The sequence below is a fragment of the Solenopsis invicta genome, chromosome 14 (genome assembly GCF_016802725.1).
Source record: "Solenopsis invicta isolate M01_SB chromosome 14, UNIL_Sinv_3.0, whole genome shotgun sequence".
Lineage (NCBI taxonomy): Eukaryota > Metazoa > Arthropoda > Insecta > Hymenoptera > Formicidae > Solenopsis > Solenopsis invicta.
In genome coordinates, this window is record NC_052677.1 from 19,141,356 (window position 1) to 19,157,734 (window position 16,379).

The 16,379-nt window shown below is 42.6% G+C and overlaps 1 protein-coding gene across 10 annotated transcripts in view; it reads left to right on the forward strand.

Annotated features, from left to right (window-relative positions):
* LOC105207772 (Down syndrome cell adhesion molecule-like protein Dscam2) overlaps positions 1-16,379 on the forward strand; it is a 118,518-nt gene that overhangs the window by 98,543 nt on the left and 3,596 nt on the right. For 2 of the 10 annotated variants that reach the window (XM_026133998.2, XM_039457329.1), the window contains 22 exons: positions 573-717; positions 2,622-2,773; positions 3,243-3,515; positions 5,262-5,561; positions 8,635-8,754; positions 9,427-9,600; positions 9,753-9,903; positions 10,430-10,578; positions 10,709-10,840; positions 11,178-11,478; positions 11,587-11,765; positions 11,922-12,091; positions 12,170-12,308; positions 12,396-12,513; positions 12,676-13,127; positions 13,449-13,630; positions 13,941-14,334; positions 14,485-14,628; positions 14,990-15,211; positions 15,574-15,785; positions 15,903-16,056; positions 16,134-16,236. In XM_026133998.2, the coding sequence (XP_025989783.2) occupies positions 573-717; positions 2,622-2,773; positions 3,243-3,515; positions 5,262-5,561; positions 8,635-8,754; positions 9,427-9,600; positions 9,753-9,903; positions 10,430-10,578; positions 10,709-10,840; positions 11,178-11,478; positions 11,587-11,765; positions 11,922-12,091; positions 12,170-12,308; positions 12,396-12,513; positions 12,676-13,127; positions 13,449-13,630; positions 13,941-14,334; positions 14,485-14,628; positions 14,990-15,211; positions 15,574-15,785; positions 15,903-16,056; positions 16,134-16,236 (4,366 nt within the window). Of the gene's footprint in view, positions 1-572; positions 718-2,621; positions 2,774-3,242; positions 3,516-3,856; positions 5,191-5,261; positions 5,562-8,634; positions 8,755-9,426; positions 9,601-9,752; positions 9,904-10,429; positions 10,579-10,708; positions 10,841-11,177; positions 11,479-11,586; positions 11,766-11,921; positions 12,092-12,169; positions 12,309-12,395; positions 12,514-12,675; positions 13,128-13,448; positions 13,631-13,940; positions 14,335-14,484; positions 14,629-14,989; positions 15,212-15,573; positions 15,786-15,902; positions 16,057-16,133; positions 16,241-16,379 lie in introns of those variants that run through there. The other 8 variants (XM_026134003.2, XM_039457331.1, XM_026133999.2 and 5 more) reach the window with 8 other exon arrangements.

Below are 16,379 nucleotides of genomic sequence, written 5' to 3' on the forward strand. Positions count from 1 at the left end.
GTCTCTCGTGTTCCATCGCGAATATGTGTTGGGCGTGGCGGCTTTTAGGATCGGGACATCGCACACCCTCGCGTCCGCGCCTTCTTCTTTCTCAACGGCTCGCTCGTAACCTTTCGCAACCAACCTCCCTCAAAGCGCGGCGTGCACTCGCGCTTTATTGTCGAGTCGCGGTACTCGCGCGGATTGTATCGGTAATCCGCGTTTTCATAGTGGAAATAAATACGGATACCGGTGTATGAGGGATGAAATTTTTCAACCTGAATTGTTAGAGCTTGGACCGCGGGATATAAATACATAAGCACACGGGAATATATACCTTTTGTAACAATTTTCAAGAGCGAGGAATTGGTTTATCCGCGAATATCGAATTTGCATTAATTCCACATCACGGAAACATGGTTTCCATCCCCTTCCCCTCTTCCTCCTTCTCATCCACCTTGTCTTCTTTTGACTTTAAACGATCGCTCCCAGGTATTTTCGTGTTGCAGCAACTTTGATTAACGGCAACGGTTAGCGGCATAAATTTGTTCCCCTTCGCGTAATTAAGCTTGCCTTACACGTTAACGTTCCAGACGCGCCGCCTGTGCTGCTGTACTCGTTCATCGAGCAAACTCTCCAGCCAGGACCCGCCGTGTCCTTAAAATGTTCCGCAGCGGGAAATCCTACACCTCAGGTATCATGGGCGTTGGACGGTTTTCCCTTACCGACTAATGGAAGGTAAGCTCGTTCTAATTTTCCGAAATAGCCCATATTTTTGCTGTTATTCCGCGTGTCCGCCGTTTGGGATTTGATTCATTGACGTAACTAATGACGTCCCGCGACGTCAGGAAGAAGGAGGAAGAAAATATAGGAAGGAAAAAGGGAGAAATATTAATGTTGTTTGTGTGTGGCATTGAGTTATATATTTCTCGGTTGTCAGATACATTATGGTCTCCGTTTTCTTTAGTTATTATTATTGCACGACGCGTTACGTTATTAATAGAACCCGGTGAGAGGTAAGAAGCGAAATTATCGAGATCGACGTGGCCGAAATAAAAAGACGAACGGACTATAAATTGCGCGCGGGACGTCTTAAACGTCATTTATACCACTATCGTAATTGACCTATAATTTCTGACGGTGTCGTTTGCGCGATCGTACACACACACACACACACACACACACACACACACACACACACACATACGCGTGTGCAGGCAATTTCGCATGTAATATTCCAGGCGGAAACGAGAATATTTATCGCGCGGACGGCGCGTATACCGCCTCGGAAAGAGAGTGACACGCGCAAACTCCACGTGTAGTTTAACGACTGATAGGATAGGCGTAAAGGATCTACCATCTCGCCGAACCTCGCCATATCCCATTTTATCGTTTTGGCTCTCCACCTCCTTCCCCCTGTGTCGCTCGTATCCCTCGTCGCCGCGCTACCGGACGCAGTTTCCGGCGGTCGTAGTTTCATTTTCGTCCGATCGAGATGGAACGTGACAAATTCTAAACGATAACGCGTAACGATAACTCCGGGGATTCGCGCGCACTCACCGAGATTCACGAGATTGCGCCGATTTGAGAGCTGTCCAGCCCACGTCACCCCGATAACAGATAGAAATGCGAAACGCTTCTCGTGAAAGGTCCACGTATCATTTTGCCATCTTTAGTTTTATCGCGCTTTTATTACACAGCTTCGCGTTGCTATATGTAGTCTCGCGGTGCTGTCGCGACAGAAAAACTTGATTACATTGGATAATATTCCGAAAAATGTTTGTTTGGCTTTTTTTCTAGATATTAGCAGATCCTTAACTAAACGGAAAAGCGTCCTAATGTTACCCGTATGTCACATGTCATCATCAGTAACTCGACTATTCCTTGATGAAAATTTTTTCAGAAATTTTATACAAATTGAAACACTTGACAGAAATATTAAGAAAATCTACATGTTTTCTCAGAATTTTTCATACATATGAATTTTGAAATATTCCAAGTTAAAAAATCTAAGAAATTTTTTAAAAAGATATAAAATTAGATAGAAATTTTAAAAAATACTGAAATTTACATAAAAATTCTAAAAAATTACTTGAGACAAATTCTGCGAAAAATTTTATAATTTTGATGAAAACTTTTTTCACAATATAATTTTTCAAAATTTTTCGGAATTTGTGTGTGTAATTTTTTAACTTTTTAAAAAAATTTTCATATATTTTGTACAAATTTTAGAATATTTTTCAGTATTCATATATATGTATAAACAATTTTGAAAAAAGATTTAGTAGATTTAGTAGATTTTCTTGGTATTTCTGGAAAGTGTTCAATTGGTATAAAAATTCTGAGAAAAGTGTTCATCGAAGAATGATTGAATTATTTACAAGTTATTACTGATTATAATTTATGATATATGGATTGAGAACACTTTTCCATTTAATTAAGAGACTGCCAACATCTAGGAAAAAAATAAGCTTTGTAATTGCTATTGCACGTTAAAAAATTCCGTTTTTTTTTTTATTTTTTATTTTAAAACGCGGATATCACGCGGAATATTCAGTTGTCCTTTGTAAATTTGCCGAATACGGCAAATTAGCTTGTAAATTGCGTTTGCAAATCAAACGCTCGTTTGATTGTTGCGCAAGGTTCGTCATTGGCCAGTACGTGACGGTGCATGGCGACGTAATATCCCACGTCAATATAAGCCACGTCATGGTGGAAGACGGAGGTGAATATTCCTGCACTGCCGAAAATCGCGCGGGAAAGGTGACACATGCTGCGCGACTGAACGTATACGGTGCGTATCTTCCGCTAATTATCATCGTATAATGTGAGACAAATTAGAATTAATTTCACGCAGTGTACCGCACTAAAATCAAAATCATATGCCGCCTCTCGCTTTTTGATATCGAGTATTCGCATCAATGATTAATGACTTATCACTAATTTATAACCATAAATCATCGTCACATATAAACTATACGATATGACTATATTTTTCCCGAAATTAGAATCTGATACCATCAGCGTTTAATTATTACATGACATTAATTAAAGCGCAACAATGTTACAAATTTGAATTTTAGTATCTAGAAAAGCACATTTTACGAAAATAACATCATTGTTTAGATATTAACGCGTAACGATATTTTCCAGCTGATTATTCAATTAATTTGCCGATCCTATCGTAGTTTCCCGTCCGCTCGAAATTCATCGAGTCGGAAAGAGATGAAGAAAAATACGTAAACGTGAAATTTCCCATCCAGGGCTTCCGTATATACGCCTGATCCCGAAAGTAACCGCGGTCGCCGGCGAAACTCTCCGTTTAAAGTGCCCGGTGGCCGGATATCCGATCGAGGAAATCAAGTGGGAGAGAGCCAATCGCGAATTACCGGACGATCTGCGTCAAAAGGTGCTCCCGGACGGCACCCTGATGATCAGCAGCGTGCAGAAGAAAGGCGACGCCGGGGTGTACACCTGTTGGGCTAGGAATAAGCAAGGTCACAGCGCCAGGAGATCCGGAGACGTCGCAGTGATCGGTAAGGCCTCATTTCCGATTTGCCATGGCAATAAATTGTCGCAGGTGTACAACCGTTCCGGTTGGAGACAACGATCTGGTGACGAGTGCCACGAGTAGACGAGGAAAGGACGTCGTTCCACGATCCCTGGGAAGACGAACTAATGGACTATCGTCGTATAATCGATCGAAAAACGAAGAGCAAATGCGAGGTTACCTATGCGCGGAGAGTTAGGGGTGGTAGATAAGTTTTAGGTTAGGGCCTGCGTGGAGGAGGCCCGAGGCGCGCACCATGTTACCGATTGCCGTCCGTCTATGTATCGTAACGTGCGCTCACGAGCTGTCTCGTTGTTATTATTCCAGTTCCCCCCAAAATTAGCCCGTTCACGGCAGATCGCGACCTGCATCTCGGCGAACGCACCACCCTGACGTGCTCGGTGACCAGAGGCGATCTGCCGCTGTCTATCACGTGGCTCAAGGATGGACGTTCGGTGGGGCCGTCGGAGCGCGTCACTGTCACCAATATGGACCAGTACAATAGCATACTGATGATTGAAAGTTTATCTCCAGATCACAACGGCAACTACTCGTGCGTGGCCCGTAACGTGGCCGCAGAGGTATCGCACATGCAGCGGCTTGTGGTTCATGGTAATCCTCCTCTAGGCCCCCTACAATTTGCCCGACGACCGCCTGACCGCCCGAATTTTGCGTGTGCGTGTGTGTGCCCGTTGCGTGCGTGCGAATCGCGTCGGCTAGGCTCGAAAATGGATGCTGCGCGGGTGAAAGTTGCGCGTCGTTATCGTCACCAAGGCTATTGTTGCATTCCGCACTTTGCGAGGATGTGGGAAACGATGAGCGAAACGATTCAACGCCGTGAACGTGAAGGTACGCCGTTCAACGTATGTCTGGCGATGCGCTTTCGAGCACATCCACGACGAGACCTCGCCGACTCCTCACGTCACCAAGGAACGTAGAGACTTGGTGACTTTTAACTAAAAAGATTGCTCACGCTTAGCGTGACTCTTCCTTATGCACGATACCCGCCTCTACCTCTCCCACACGTCCTCGAAAGGAAGTTGCGCTTCGACTTCTCGAGAGCGACGCCGCGCGTTTCCTCTTTCGTCCAGATGTTTACAATTGTCTCTCTGTTCAACTATCTCTTTTACGTTTTTTTACCGTCTTTTAATCTTAGCAGTGTGCTTGTCATATAGCGTTTGAGATAGACACGAAGAGTTTTGTAAAGATCACTTTATTTCTTTGAAAATATTAAAACATCTCGATGTTCGAACATCTCGAAGGAAACGATGCGGTAGCTTCGGAAAGATGAAGGCTCGCTCTTACGTTGGAAAGGATCGGATGCTGCGCGCAAGTGTGCGATGCCAATTTAAGTGTATAAGGTGTGAGGGCGTCAGGGGCAGGTCCGCGGCGGGGCCACCCTCTCTCTCCTCTACATTGCTACGTTACTATACTGCCTCTATTGTACATATTCTACATATATATACATATTATATTCTATATATATATATATCTACATATACATGGACGTACCACTGTTTATATGAAGCGGAAGGAACAGAAGCAAAAAAAGAAATGAAAAATATATATATATACACATACCGTCTCACAGTATAAACCTATATATATATATTTATGCATATATATATGAAAAGAACACGTATACCTGGTATTACAAGGTTCTTGCGTTTTTTGGTGCCATCTTTTTCTTGCTCTCACGTATGGTTCTCTCTTCTCTCTTGACCTTTTCCAGTACCCCCTATTATTGAGCCATTTACGTTCCAAGAGGGACTATCCGAGGGGATGCGGACGCGGACGGTGTGCGGGGTCGCGGCGGGAGATCCACCCTTGACCATATCCTGGCTGAAAGACGGCCAAAGTCCCTTTCCCTTGCCGCCGAATCTGGCATCCGTCGCAAACGTCTCCCAACTGGATCCCTACTCGAGCCTCCTCAGTATAACGAATCTCGCGGCCGAGCACTCCGGCGACTATACCTGCGTCGCCGCGAACCCCGCCGCCGAGGTCAGGTACACGGCCAAGCTACAGGTAAAAGGTAACTAGATGATCGCCAACCCTTATCCTAGCGTTCCTAACAATCGCCTTGCCAATTCCCTCGATCGTTTCACCCCGATCTTAATTCAATCTTAAATCTCTAATTTAATAATTTTAAATCTTTATTTTTTCTAAATTTACAAAAATTTCCATCGCAATGTAAAATTGTTCAACATCTACGAGCATTAATTTCAACCTCAAGCTATACACGTAATAATAATTAAATAGTTTTCCAACTTTTTGAATAGTCGACATCGGGTATATTGAGGTAGTCAGTCGAATGTTCAATCTGCGACGCAAGTTATGAAATTTTGAAATTTGTCGGGGTCGAACGTTATCCTTTGAACATCCGTTCCATCGCTATCCTATATTGCCCTATATATTCTCCAGTCTCAACTACCATTTCATCATCCACCGCCATCGACATATCACCGCGCTTATTGACTCGGTTCCCGCTTCACCATAGTTCATCATAGCTGTGTTCTCGCCAGGATGTGACGTTTAGAGAGATCGTACTCTACGTCGGTTCCACGGCTTAAAGATACCATCGAGATTTTGAGTGACAGCACGTTCACTCCCGGGCGAGATCACGACGATCATTACGCTCCCGATCTTCCGGTCCCCGTCTCTCTTCCACTTTATCCACCGATACCTATCGAGTCCCTTCCGCGAATCCATTTGAGACTCCTTACCCCCCCCCCCCACCCACCCCTCACCCCCCCAGACACAGTGTGTATTACATTTGCGTTGCTTTGGCTCTCTGGGAATGCGTCGGTATCTCGTGGACCCCCGAGGTTTGCTTGACTTGACCGAATAATAAAGGTAACAGTTTGCACCTTTCCTTATTTTTTACTCGTTTCAACTACAACTACAACAACAGCAACAACTGCAGCTACAAATAAATGAAAACGAAAAAAAAAAAACGATTTTTTCTGGCCTGCGTGCGTGCGTGTATGTGAGCATCGATACTTCATTCGGCATGATTTCTTTACGTAGTCGTAGATCACAACTTGCCTGTACATTTTACGTGTAAATATATATATATCTCTCTCTCTTTTTCTGTGTGTGTTTGTGTGTTTATTCGAATTATATTTAAATAATATATATCGAAGTATCTTGATCACCCAAGTGCGAGCACGTGCCACTACGCTCACGACCAATCTTCACCGACCTTTGCGCTGGCTCTTCTTTGGGCTCGTTGGAAGACAACCTTTATTCACTTCTGCATGCTTTCTCACCAACTTTCTCTTTCTCTATCTCTCTATTTCTATCTCTGTCTGTCTATCTCCATCGCTCTGTCTGTCTTTCTCTCTCTTTCTCTCTGTCCGTCCGTATCTCTTTCTCTTTTTTATATTTCTTTCGTCGCAACGAGACGAGGATGCTGGGCGCTCGCGTAACGAGCCTGTAAGCTCTCTCTTTCGTGTAAAAGTAAGGAAAGTAATGATCCTACGAGCATGGTGAAAAGCTCTTAAGCCTGTCGGCGGCCAATAGAAACTCAAGTTCGCAAGCGTGGTACGCGATACAAGAGCTTGAACTCGTAAGAATGCTCGAGCGCGCGCGCGTACCCACCGCCTCGCCTCGCCAGCGACCGGTAAAAATTGTAGGCTAGTAGTACGTATATCATTAATTAAATTCGTACTTCATTGAACTAGTCGTTAGACGCGGGTACTTATATATACATATATATTGTTATTATTGGTATCATTATTACTTTTATTATTATTATTATTATTATTATTATTATTATTATTATTATTATTATTCGCCACCCCTCACGAGGTCCGCACCTAAACACTTCCCGCCCTTTGCGTACCTCTTTCCGAGAGTTCTACTTGTTTCACACGCCACCGTTTGGGCTCGAGTATATATATTTGTATACTCACGTTACATATGTTATATACATATCTATATATCTATCTATCTATCTATATATTATTATATATTGTCGCACGCGATCGATGCGTGGCCGATACTTTGCCGTCTTGTAAAACGTTGGAAACTCCCACTCACAGTATCTCGCTTGTGCAGCGTTTTTTTATCACCACAGTAAAAAGTAGAACCTTGCCAAACAATACACCTAATCGTACAAGAACCACCCCCCCCCCACTACTTTAAGACTTTGCCGACAAATCGATGCGCGACGCAAAATCTCGCGCCAGATCGAGAAACTTCGACGACCAAGCATCCGTTGTTCTTCTTTTTTTTTCTTTTTTTTCTTCTTGTATACGAGCTAAGAGCTGTTATACGTACTATTGTCGCGCGCTATCATAGAAACGCCTTCGTTTCGTTGTCCTTGTTGGTAGCTCCTAGGAGAATTAACGTTGCAGATAATAGATGATCGATTGCCCCCGCCCTTGTCACTTTCCTTGTTACCCTGTTGCGGTGTTGAACATAGAGGTGAATTGTCTGCTGCTGCCTGGCGTGCGAATGACACGAGACTTTATATATCAATTGACACCCGCGAAATACGCCTCGCATCGATTCATGACCCATTCTCCACAACTCTGCCCCATCCGCATACTTACCTTCATTCTCACTCTATCTTCTCTTAGTATCTTTATCAGTTTCTTCATCGCGCGAATATGTCCGCGTTGTATATGTCGCGTCAAATGTGCGGAGATTCGAGAAAAATGCGAAAAGTCGCGCGCGAGAGAGAGCGTGCATTCCAAAGAGGGGAAGATCAAACGAGAGCGGGCGTAGTTAGCTTCACGCGAGAGGTCCTCTCTCTGTAATATCTCTTTCTCTCTCTCTCTCTCTCTCTCTCTTTCTCTCTCTCTCGGTATATCTCTTTTTCTCTTTTTCTCTCTATCGCGCCGTCTTTTACCGGTTCGTTTGAGATTCGATCTCTTTGACGTGCTGAAATCGCGCGTTGCGCGTCGAGCTTCACGTAACTCTCGTTTGCGCCGCACTTTTTCACGGCTTTCTCTATCTCTTTCTCTCTGTCTCTCTTTCTCTCTATCATGAAAACGTACCTGTCTCTAAATCGCTAACGACCAGTAAAGCAAGACGTGATAAGTTTAATGTTAACGCACACATGACGGATCTATGTAAAGCGGGTGTCTCTGACGTTACAGTGCCACCCAGATGGATCGTCGAGCCGACCGACGTGAGCGTCGAGAGGAATCGTCACGTCGCGCTGCACTGCCAGGCGCAGGGCGTCCCGACGCCGACGATCGTGTGGAAAAAAGCAACCGGTGAGATGTTTGCAAATGAAAACATGTTTTGATCTGAAAATAGTCATCAGTTTTTTAAACCTTAGGCGTCGGAGAAATAAAGCTCGCGTAGTCGCGGCAAATTCTTTTATTGATCCAAAATCCACATTTAACTTTTATTCGAAGATTGTGAGACCCAATTTGTATAAAAAAAACCAAGTTGCTAACATATCGACCTGTTGACACTAGCTGAGGTGTACGAAATGTCTCAGATAATGATAGTTTATGTTATAAAATCAATCAAGTGTAGTCTATTACAAATTCAAAATATTAATACGATAGCTACAATAAAGTTCGAATTAAACAATATTATAAACTTATTAATATGTTTGTTTATTAAGTATGAAAATTTTTTGTCGTGTAATAAATTATAACACAATTAATAATATACAGTATATAATTAACAATGACTTTTCACTGAAGTGTAAAAATTATCCCAAGCGTTGTTTACACGAAAAAATGGAGTGACTATTTTCAGATTAATGCACAATTGTTTCGCGCGATATTTATATTTATTTTATTTACGTAGATTAATTTTTTCTGTTGTCATACTATTTGTGTAAAATCACCTCTGACCTCCGAGTGTCAGGAAAACGCAGTGGAATTTTGTTCGAGTAGATCGGCTTGACTTTCTCACGCGGCACTTGTTAACAGGAAGCAAAGCCGGTGATTACGAGGAGTTGCGCGAAAGAACGTATACCAAGATCCTGAGCAACGGCACTCTATTGTTGCAACACGTGAAAGAAGACAGGGAGGGCTTCTACCTGTGCCATGCGAGCAATGGCATTGGGAGCGGTCTGGGCAAAGTCGTGCAGTTAAAGGTCAATTGTGAGTAAATCTGCGTCTCTCGCGCAGTTCGTTTTTGCAACTTAAATATTTCGCATAATGCGAACGTCCGCGTAAATTTAACTGTCTGTAACTGTTAAAACTCTATCATTGGACTTACACGTTTTATTTTATGTTGTTTCGTGGCTGTGTAGCGTCACCGTATTTCGCGGCACCGTCGCGGCTTGTTACCGTAAAGAAAGGAGACACGGCGACATTACACTGCGAGGTACACGGCGATAAGCCGGTTACCGTTACCTGGCTGAAAGGCGGTAAAAGCGAGCTGAATCCCTCGACGAATTACCGGTAAGTCGAGATTAACCGTACGTAGAATCATAGAAAGGAACGGGGACTCTCTGGGACGCGCGCGAAAATCGATACTCGGCGATGAATTAACTAAAACGGCGCAAAATCTCTGCGTCCCCGCTACGATTTTCGTTAGATTATCGTGTCGTTCGGCACAGAACGTTTATTACGAGCGGCACGTTAGTCTCGATAAATCGATCGCGTCGAGCGGAATTTAGCAAATGAGATGCGACGGTATTAATAATGCATTCCCGGCTGATAATAGGGAACATACACGGGCATGTAAAACGCATCCACTTGAAAAATTCAGGAGAGCCATATATTCGATTAAAAGGGTCAAACATAATCCGTTCATCCGTTTATTAACAAGAGAACGCTGAAACGTCGTTGTTCAAAAGTGGAGTTCGTACCAAAAACATTAGCATACCACCTCTGGTATACGATGGTATATGAATATTTCATAGTTGCACCCCTTTCTCGCCGAGCTTTTAATAAACTTTTTCTTTTTATCAATTTCGTTATAAAGCGTCGCAGTGAAGCAGGAAGTAACGCCGGACGGTGTCATCGCGCAATTGCAAATCTCATCGGCGGAAGCCGCTGACAGCGGTGCGTACTTCTGCCAGGCGAACAATCTTTACGGCCGCGATCAGCAGCTGGTGCAACTCCTCGTACAAGGTACGATATCGGGTTTATAGGTCAATTCGCTCCCGATACGGAATAATTGAATTCCAAATGCGATACTCTTGCGCTATGTGCATATATATCGACACACGAGTGAATTAATATCGAATTCCGCGTGTTTTAGAGCCGCCCCAACCGCCGACCGCCTTGGAAACTGCCATGGTGGCCAGTCGTAGCATTAACGTTAAGTGGCAGCATAAGTCGCAGGACACCAGCGAGGTCACCAAGTACATCCTCCAATACAAAGAGGGCGAGGGTAAGCTGGCAAATATCATTTTACGCGAATTACCTGTAAATATATATATATATATATATATATATTTTTTTTTTTTTTTTTTACAGTAACCTAACATGAAATCCGCGTCTTTAAACTAGCGATATTGCACGTAACAAATTGTAAGATCGATAAATACAACTAAAAAAGTATAATCGACACCTTCATACGTAAATTGATCCTTAAAAAATAAATTTCTTAACACTACATTCTTGTATCAATCATATAAAAAAAAAATTTTTTTCTCATATTTACAATAATAATATAAAGATTAGTATATTTAAGAAAAACTCTGACATTTTAATATCGTAACTGCTAGGCGGAATATGGCAGCAACAAGAGTTTACCGGACCACCCTTGCCGTACGCGGCACTAATCGATGATTTAAAACCCGCCACGAGATACACCATACATGTAATAGCGGAAGGTCCAGCTGGGCGATCTGTTCCCTCACCGGAGCTCATTGTCAGAACCGAGCCGCAGAAACCAGCTGGTCCGCCAATGAATCTCGCAGCCAGATCTCTCTCCTCGTCCGAGATACTCGTTACTTGGTCACCGCCATTGCTTGAGCTTCGTCACGGTGACATACAGGGCTTTAATGTCGGTTACAAGGAAACGAGGTAAATGTTAGAAAAATTGTAAAAAAATTTCATTTTTGAATCTATCCTGAGCAGAGTTGGGCGTTTACGGAAGGACGAGTGGCATAGACGGGACATTTATTATTTTAGCTCGAACAACCCATCGTACAACTTCAGCTCCGTCTCGGGCGATGGTGAGGAAGGCGGCGGAGAGCTTCGACTTACGGGTCTTAGGCCGTACACCAGATACACTCTCGTCGTCCGTGCTTACAATCAGGTTGGGCCAGGACCTCTGTCCGAACCTCTGATCACGCAAACCTTGGAAGACGGTGATTATTATTAAATACATCGTATAAAATCTTATCATCTCTCGTTTTATCCTAAATCTTTTTTTATTTCTTTTTATTATCTTTTGTTCTTTTTTTATTAGCTCTAAGATACGGAGTTTAAAAATAGAATAATCGTCTGAAATTGATCGTTTGTAGTTCCCAGCATGCCACCGGATGACGTGAGATGCGCCGCACTCACCTCTCAGTCCTTGCAAGTGTCTTGGCAACCCCCGCCTAGCAGTCATAGTAACGGCATTATCCAAGGCTACAAATTGAATTACGAACCGATTTTGGCGGATGCGTGGCGAGGGGTAGACGAGATGGAGGTGGCTATTCTACTAAATTAATCGTGTGTTCCGTATCTTGTCTTAATTAAGTAATCAATCAATTAATTCCGTGATTAGGTTCGTAAAACAAGCGCCCTGACAACGGTCCTAACTGGACTTAGACGGTACACCAATTACACTATCCAGGTTTTGGCTTATACCAGAATTGGCGACGGTGTGCCTTCCGCGACGATTTACTGCCAGACGGAGGAAGACGGTAATTTGCTTAGCTTCTCAGGATAATCTTTGTTTTTTTACAAAATTTTAATTAATATTTTTTTTCGATTTTTTACTTCTACTTTAGTGCCGGGTAGTCCAGCTGATATCAAGGTTGTCGTGAGTTCACCGCAGGCTCTCTTCATCTCATGGCTACCGCCGCTCGAGCCAAACGGAGTTATTACGAAATACAATCTTTACACAAGGTATGATGAAAATAAAATAAAATAAAATAAATAATTATATTCTACCTCTTACGTCTTGCCTATGACAATATTACTAATATCGTACTTATCTCGTATGATTAAATTTCTAAATTATCATTTCTCCATTCATCAAGTTTGCAAAGATAATTAAAAATTCTTCAGAGTTGTCGACGGACGGGAGGAGCTCAATCACGGCAAGAAGACGTTACCGGCGACGAGCACGTTTTTTGAGGCGACTGACTTGCAGCAACACGTAGAGTATCAATTCTGGGTGACTGGCAGTACTCGGATGGGCGAGGGCCAGAGTTCGAGGGTGGCGGCGCAAGTGCCGACGAATCGAGTGCCAGCCAGGATCACGTCCTTCGGCGGGCACGTGGTGCGTCCGTGGCGGGGTTCGGTGACTTTGGCGTGCAACGCGGTCGGGGATCCGACAAGGGACTGGTACAAGAGTACGACGGAACAGATACGTACCGATTCTACCAGGAACGTGCAGATCCTTACGACCGGGGAGCTCGTGTTGTCGAATCTGCAGTCGCAAGACAGCGGGAATTATACCTGTCAAGTGGAGAACTCCCAAGGCAGCGACAAGCTACACTACACCCTCACGGTGCAAGGTAATCATTGTTTCTTCTCTCTTATTTTTGTGCCACCAAGTTTAACAAAGATTTTATTCCAGAATTTTATACAATATTGTACGTCTTGATATTAGAATAATTATTTATTTGTTTGCTCGCAGTTATTACGATGTAATTATATACCGCTTCATGATTACGGTGCTAACATTCTGCTAAATAGGTTTTAATCGACTTATTATGTAAACACTAATTCAGAATATTAGTGTGTGTGTGTGTGTGTGTGTGTGTGTGTGTGTGTGTGTGTGTGTGTGTGTATGTGCAGTACAGAATATACCGTAGTCTAAATTTACTGTGTTGCAGTTCCGCCCAGTGCACCTGTGTTGTACGTAACCAGCTCTACCTCGAGCAGCGTGTTATTACATTGGAAATCTGAGCATAACGGCGGTGCGCCTTTGACGGGCTATACATTGTATTACCGAACTACTCACGGAACCCTTGATGAGTTACAGTTATCTCGCCATGCTACTAGTCACGAATTAAAGGTAAACTTACTAAAAATTAAATTGTATATAATTAATCGTGATATATTTTAATCGTTGATGAAAAAATGCTCTAAGCAAATTATTAAGATTATACAATAAATCTAGAGTGTCAAAACTTTTTGCAACATTGCTTGAATGTCCGTCCGTGTTTGAATATCCGTCATAATTATTTTAATGGTCCAACAAAATTATCTTCGGATCAGTTAAATTTTTAAATACTTGAGCAAAATCTTTCCACGTAGAGATTAAATTGATAAAGATTAATAGGCATGTACGAATGAAGAAAATGCAATTGTAATTTCTTTAACAGGGGCTCCTGTGCGGTAACACGTATCAGTTGTATTTGACATCGCATAATAAAATCGGCAACAGTCCGTCGTCGCCGGTGCTTTCGGTTCGAACTCAAGGCCAAGCTCCGGGAATTCCACCGTCAGCCGCTTTCCTCAATCCAAACTCCACCACTCTGGTGCTACGATTGCACGTCTGGCCCGACAATGGTTGCCCAATAAAGTACTTCGTTATTCAGTACAGGCCGGTAAATGAGTTTCATTGGACCCTGGTGTCGAACAATATCAAGATGCAACGGCGATTCGTCGTAACAAATTTAACACCTAGTTCGGTCTATCAACTCAAAGTCGAGGCTCATAATGTGGCCGGCAGCAATCAGGCGGAATTCACATTTATTACTTTGACAAAAGAAGGTGGTAAGTTTGAAAATAGATCAAATTGAGACAGCTAACGCATGAAGGAAACACTTAATATAACGCAACTTTTATCAGATGCGTTTGCGCTCTTCAACGAAACTAAGTTTAAAAGTTTATATCTCAAAGCACTGTGTTACTGTAACTTTGCAGAAGTACCGCCACCAGGGCTGTCAAAGCCCGGTATGACGTCGACTATGTCGTTTTATACGGATATTAAAGTGTTACTGCCGTTGCTCATTGCTACTATCGCGTTGGTCGCCGCAGCGGTGATCGTCGCCTTTCGCTGGAAAAACAGTGAGTCTAATTTATTATCACAGACATTCTCACATAAAGACTGAAATACTATTGGTCTCGTTAATCTTTTTAATTGCATATTTTTTATTTTACATTTCATTCATTTATTTTAATATTTTTCTCAATCCTGGTGAACAATTTTCTCAGAATTTTTTGTATATTTTTTTACAAGTTTATTTAATTTTTATATAATTTTTGTAAAACAGTTTTAGAAAAGTTCTCAAATTTTTGAAACAAATTGCAACATTTTTCAGAAATAAAAAAAGTTCCGAGATATTATGTGAGAAATTCTGAGAAAAATTTTTACCATTGAAACGCAATACTTAATTAAATATTTTTCAATATTTTTAATATGCCAAAGAAATTGGAAGAGTTAATGGAAGAATGCGTTTGCCAGGATACTTGGGAGGTCAAATGCAACGGCCGATGAAAGAGTCGCAGGAGAATCAACAGAATGCAGAAACGCAACGAGAACGTTATTACGCCACGATACATAAAGTGGCATTGCAACAAGCGGCGAATACGGGCACGGGGCCCGACAAGATTCCAGGTGAACCTTTGTTACGATATGGACAACCATCAGGTTTGGTACTATAATTATTGTTGCGCAGGTATAAGACGACTGCCTTTAGCGCCGCTCAATAATATAAAACAAGACTTGGAAAATTAAAAAAAAAAATTGTTTTTTTCTTTTAATTACAGAATCAGTTACTTTAAATTAAAAAAATTTTTATCTTTGTCTCTCTAATATTCTTTAATTAGTTTTAAACATATAAATCTATTTATTGCTTAAGCAAAATTTCTGCCTAAGAAATAATTATCAAATTAGTGAAAGTCAAAGCAAATTCAATTTCGTGCATGAGTACGGAATCGAAATGGATGGACGACTGAGACAGTTAGCCCGACGCGATTTGAAAGGTAGGCAATGCCTCTGATGGGTTACAGAGACAGCGGAGGACATTTCGCCGTACGCTACGTTCCAGCTTTCGGAGGGTGGCGGGGGAAGCCTGGCAGGGTTGGGCGCGTTGGGCGGACTGGGAGGCGCGGCGGAGGCCACGGCGGCCGGTCTCCACCCGAACAACACCCTTCTGCACAGCTTCATGTATCACGAGCACGCCATGACCGAAGGGTGCGCGAGCCCTCCACCGGCGGCGACGGTATATACACTGAACATTTTCTTCTTTCATCTAATTTTAAATTATTAGTCTGCAAACTATACATAATATAGAAACGCTATAAATTGCGTCTGGCACACAAAGATTCAATTTGCACAGAGCATGAAGAGCGTGTCGTCGAGAAGGCGACAGCAGAGAAAGCAGCAAACCCCAGGCGATGTCGAGAGCGACGAGAGCGAGTCTGACCCGGACCAACTGATCAGCTCGCGCACGGAATCGTCGAATCAGCTGGACGCTGGGAAATTAAAACATAGTACGAAAACAAATTTTGATTTAAAGTTTATTAAAACGTTTTCGGCTTATCGATCTTCTAACAAAATGTCCTTTCAGTTCGCGCAGTCTCGGACTTTATCTATCACGGCACGTCGAGCACATCTTCGGACATTTCTCCCATGTCGGAACAGAAGTCACTGCCACGGAGGGGGCGATCAAGGTAACGATCAAGTTATACAATCAATTTCGCAGTTAATAATTTTTTAAGTTTTAATCTCTCAGATGATTTTAATGTTAAGATACACAAAATGTGTACTTCTCAATGATTCTGAATGAAACCTTTGCAAAATACATATTTGTCTC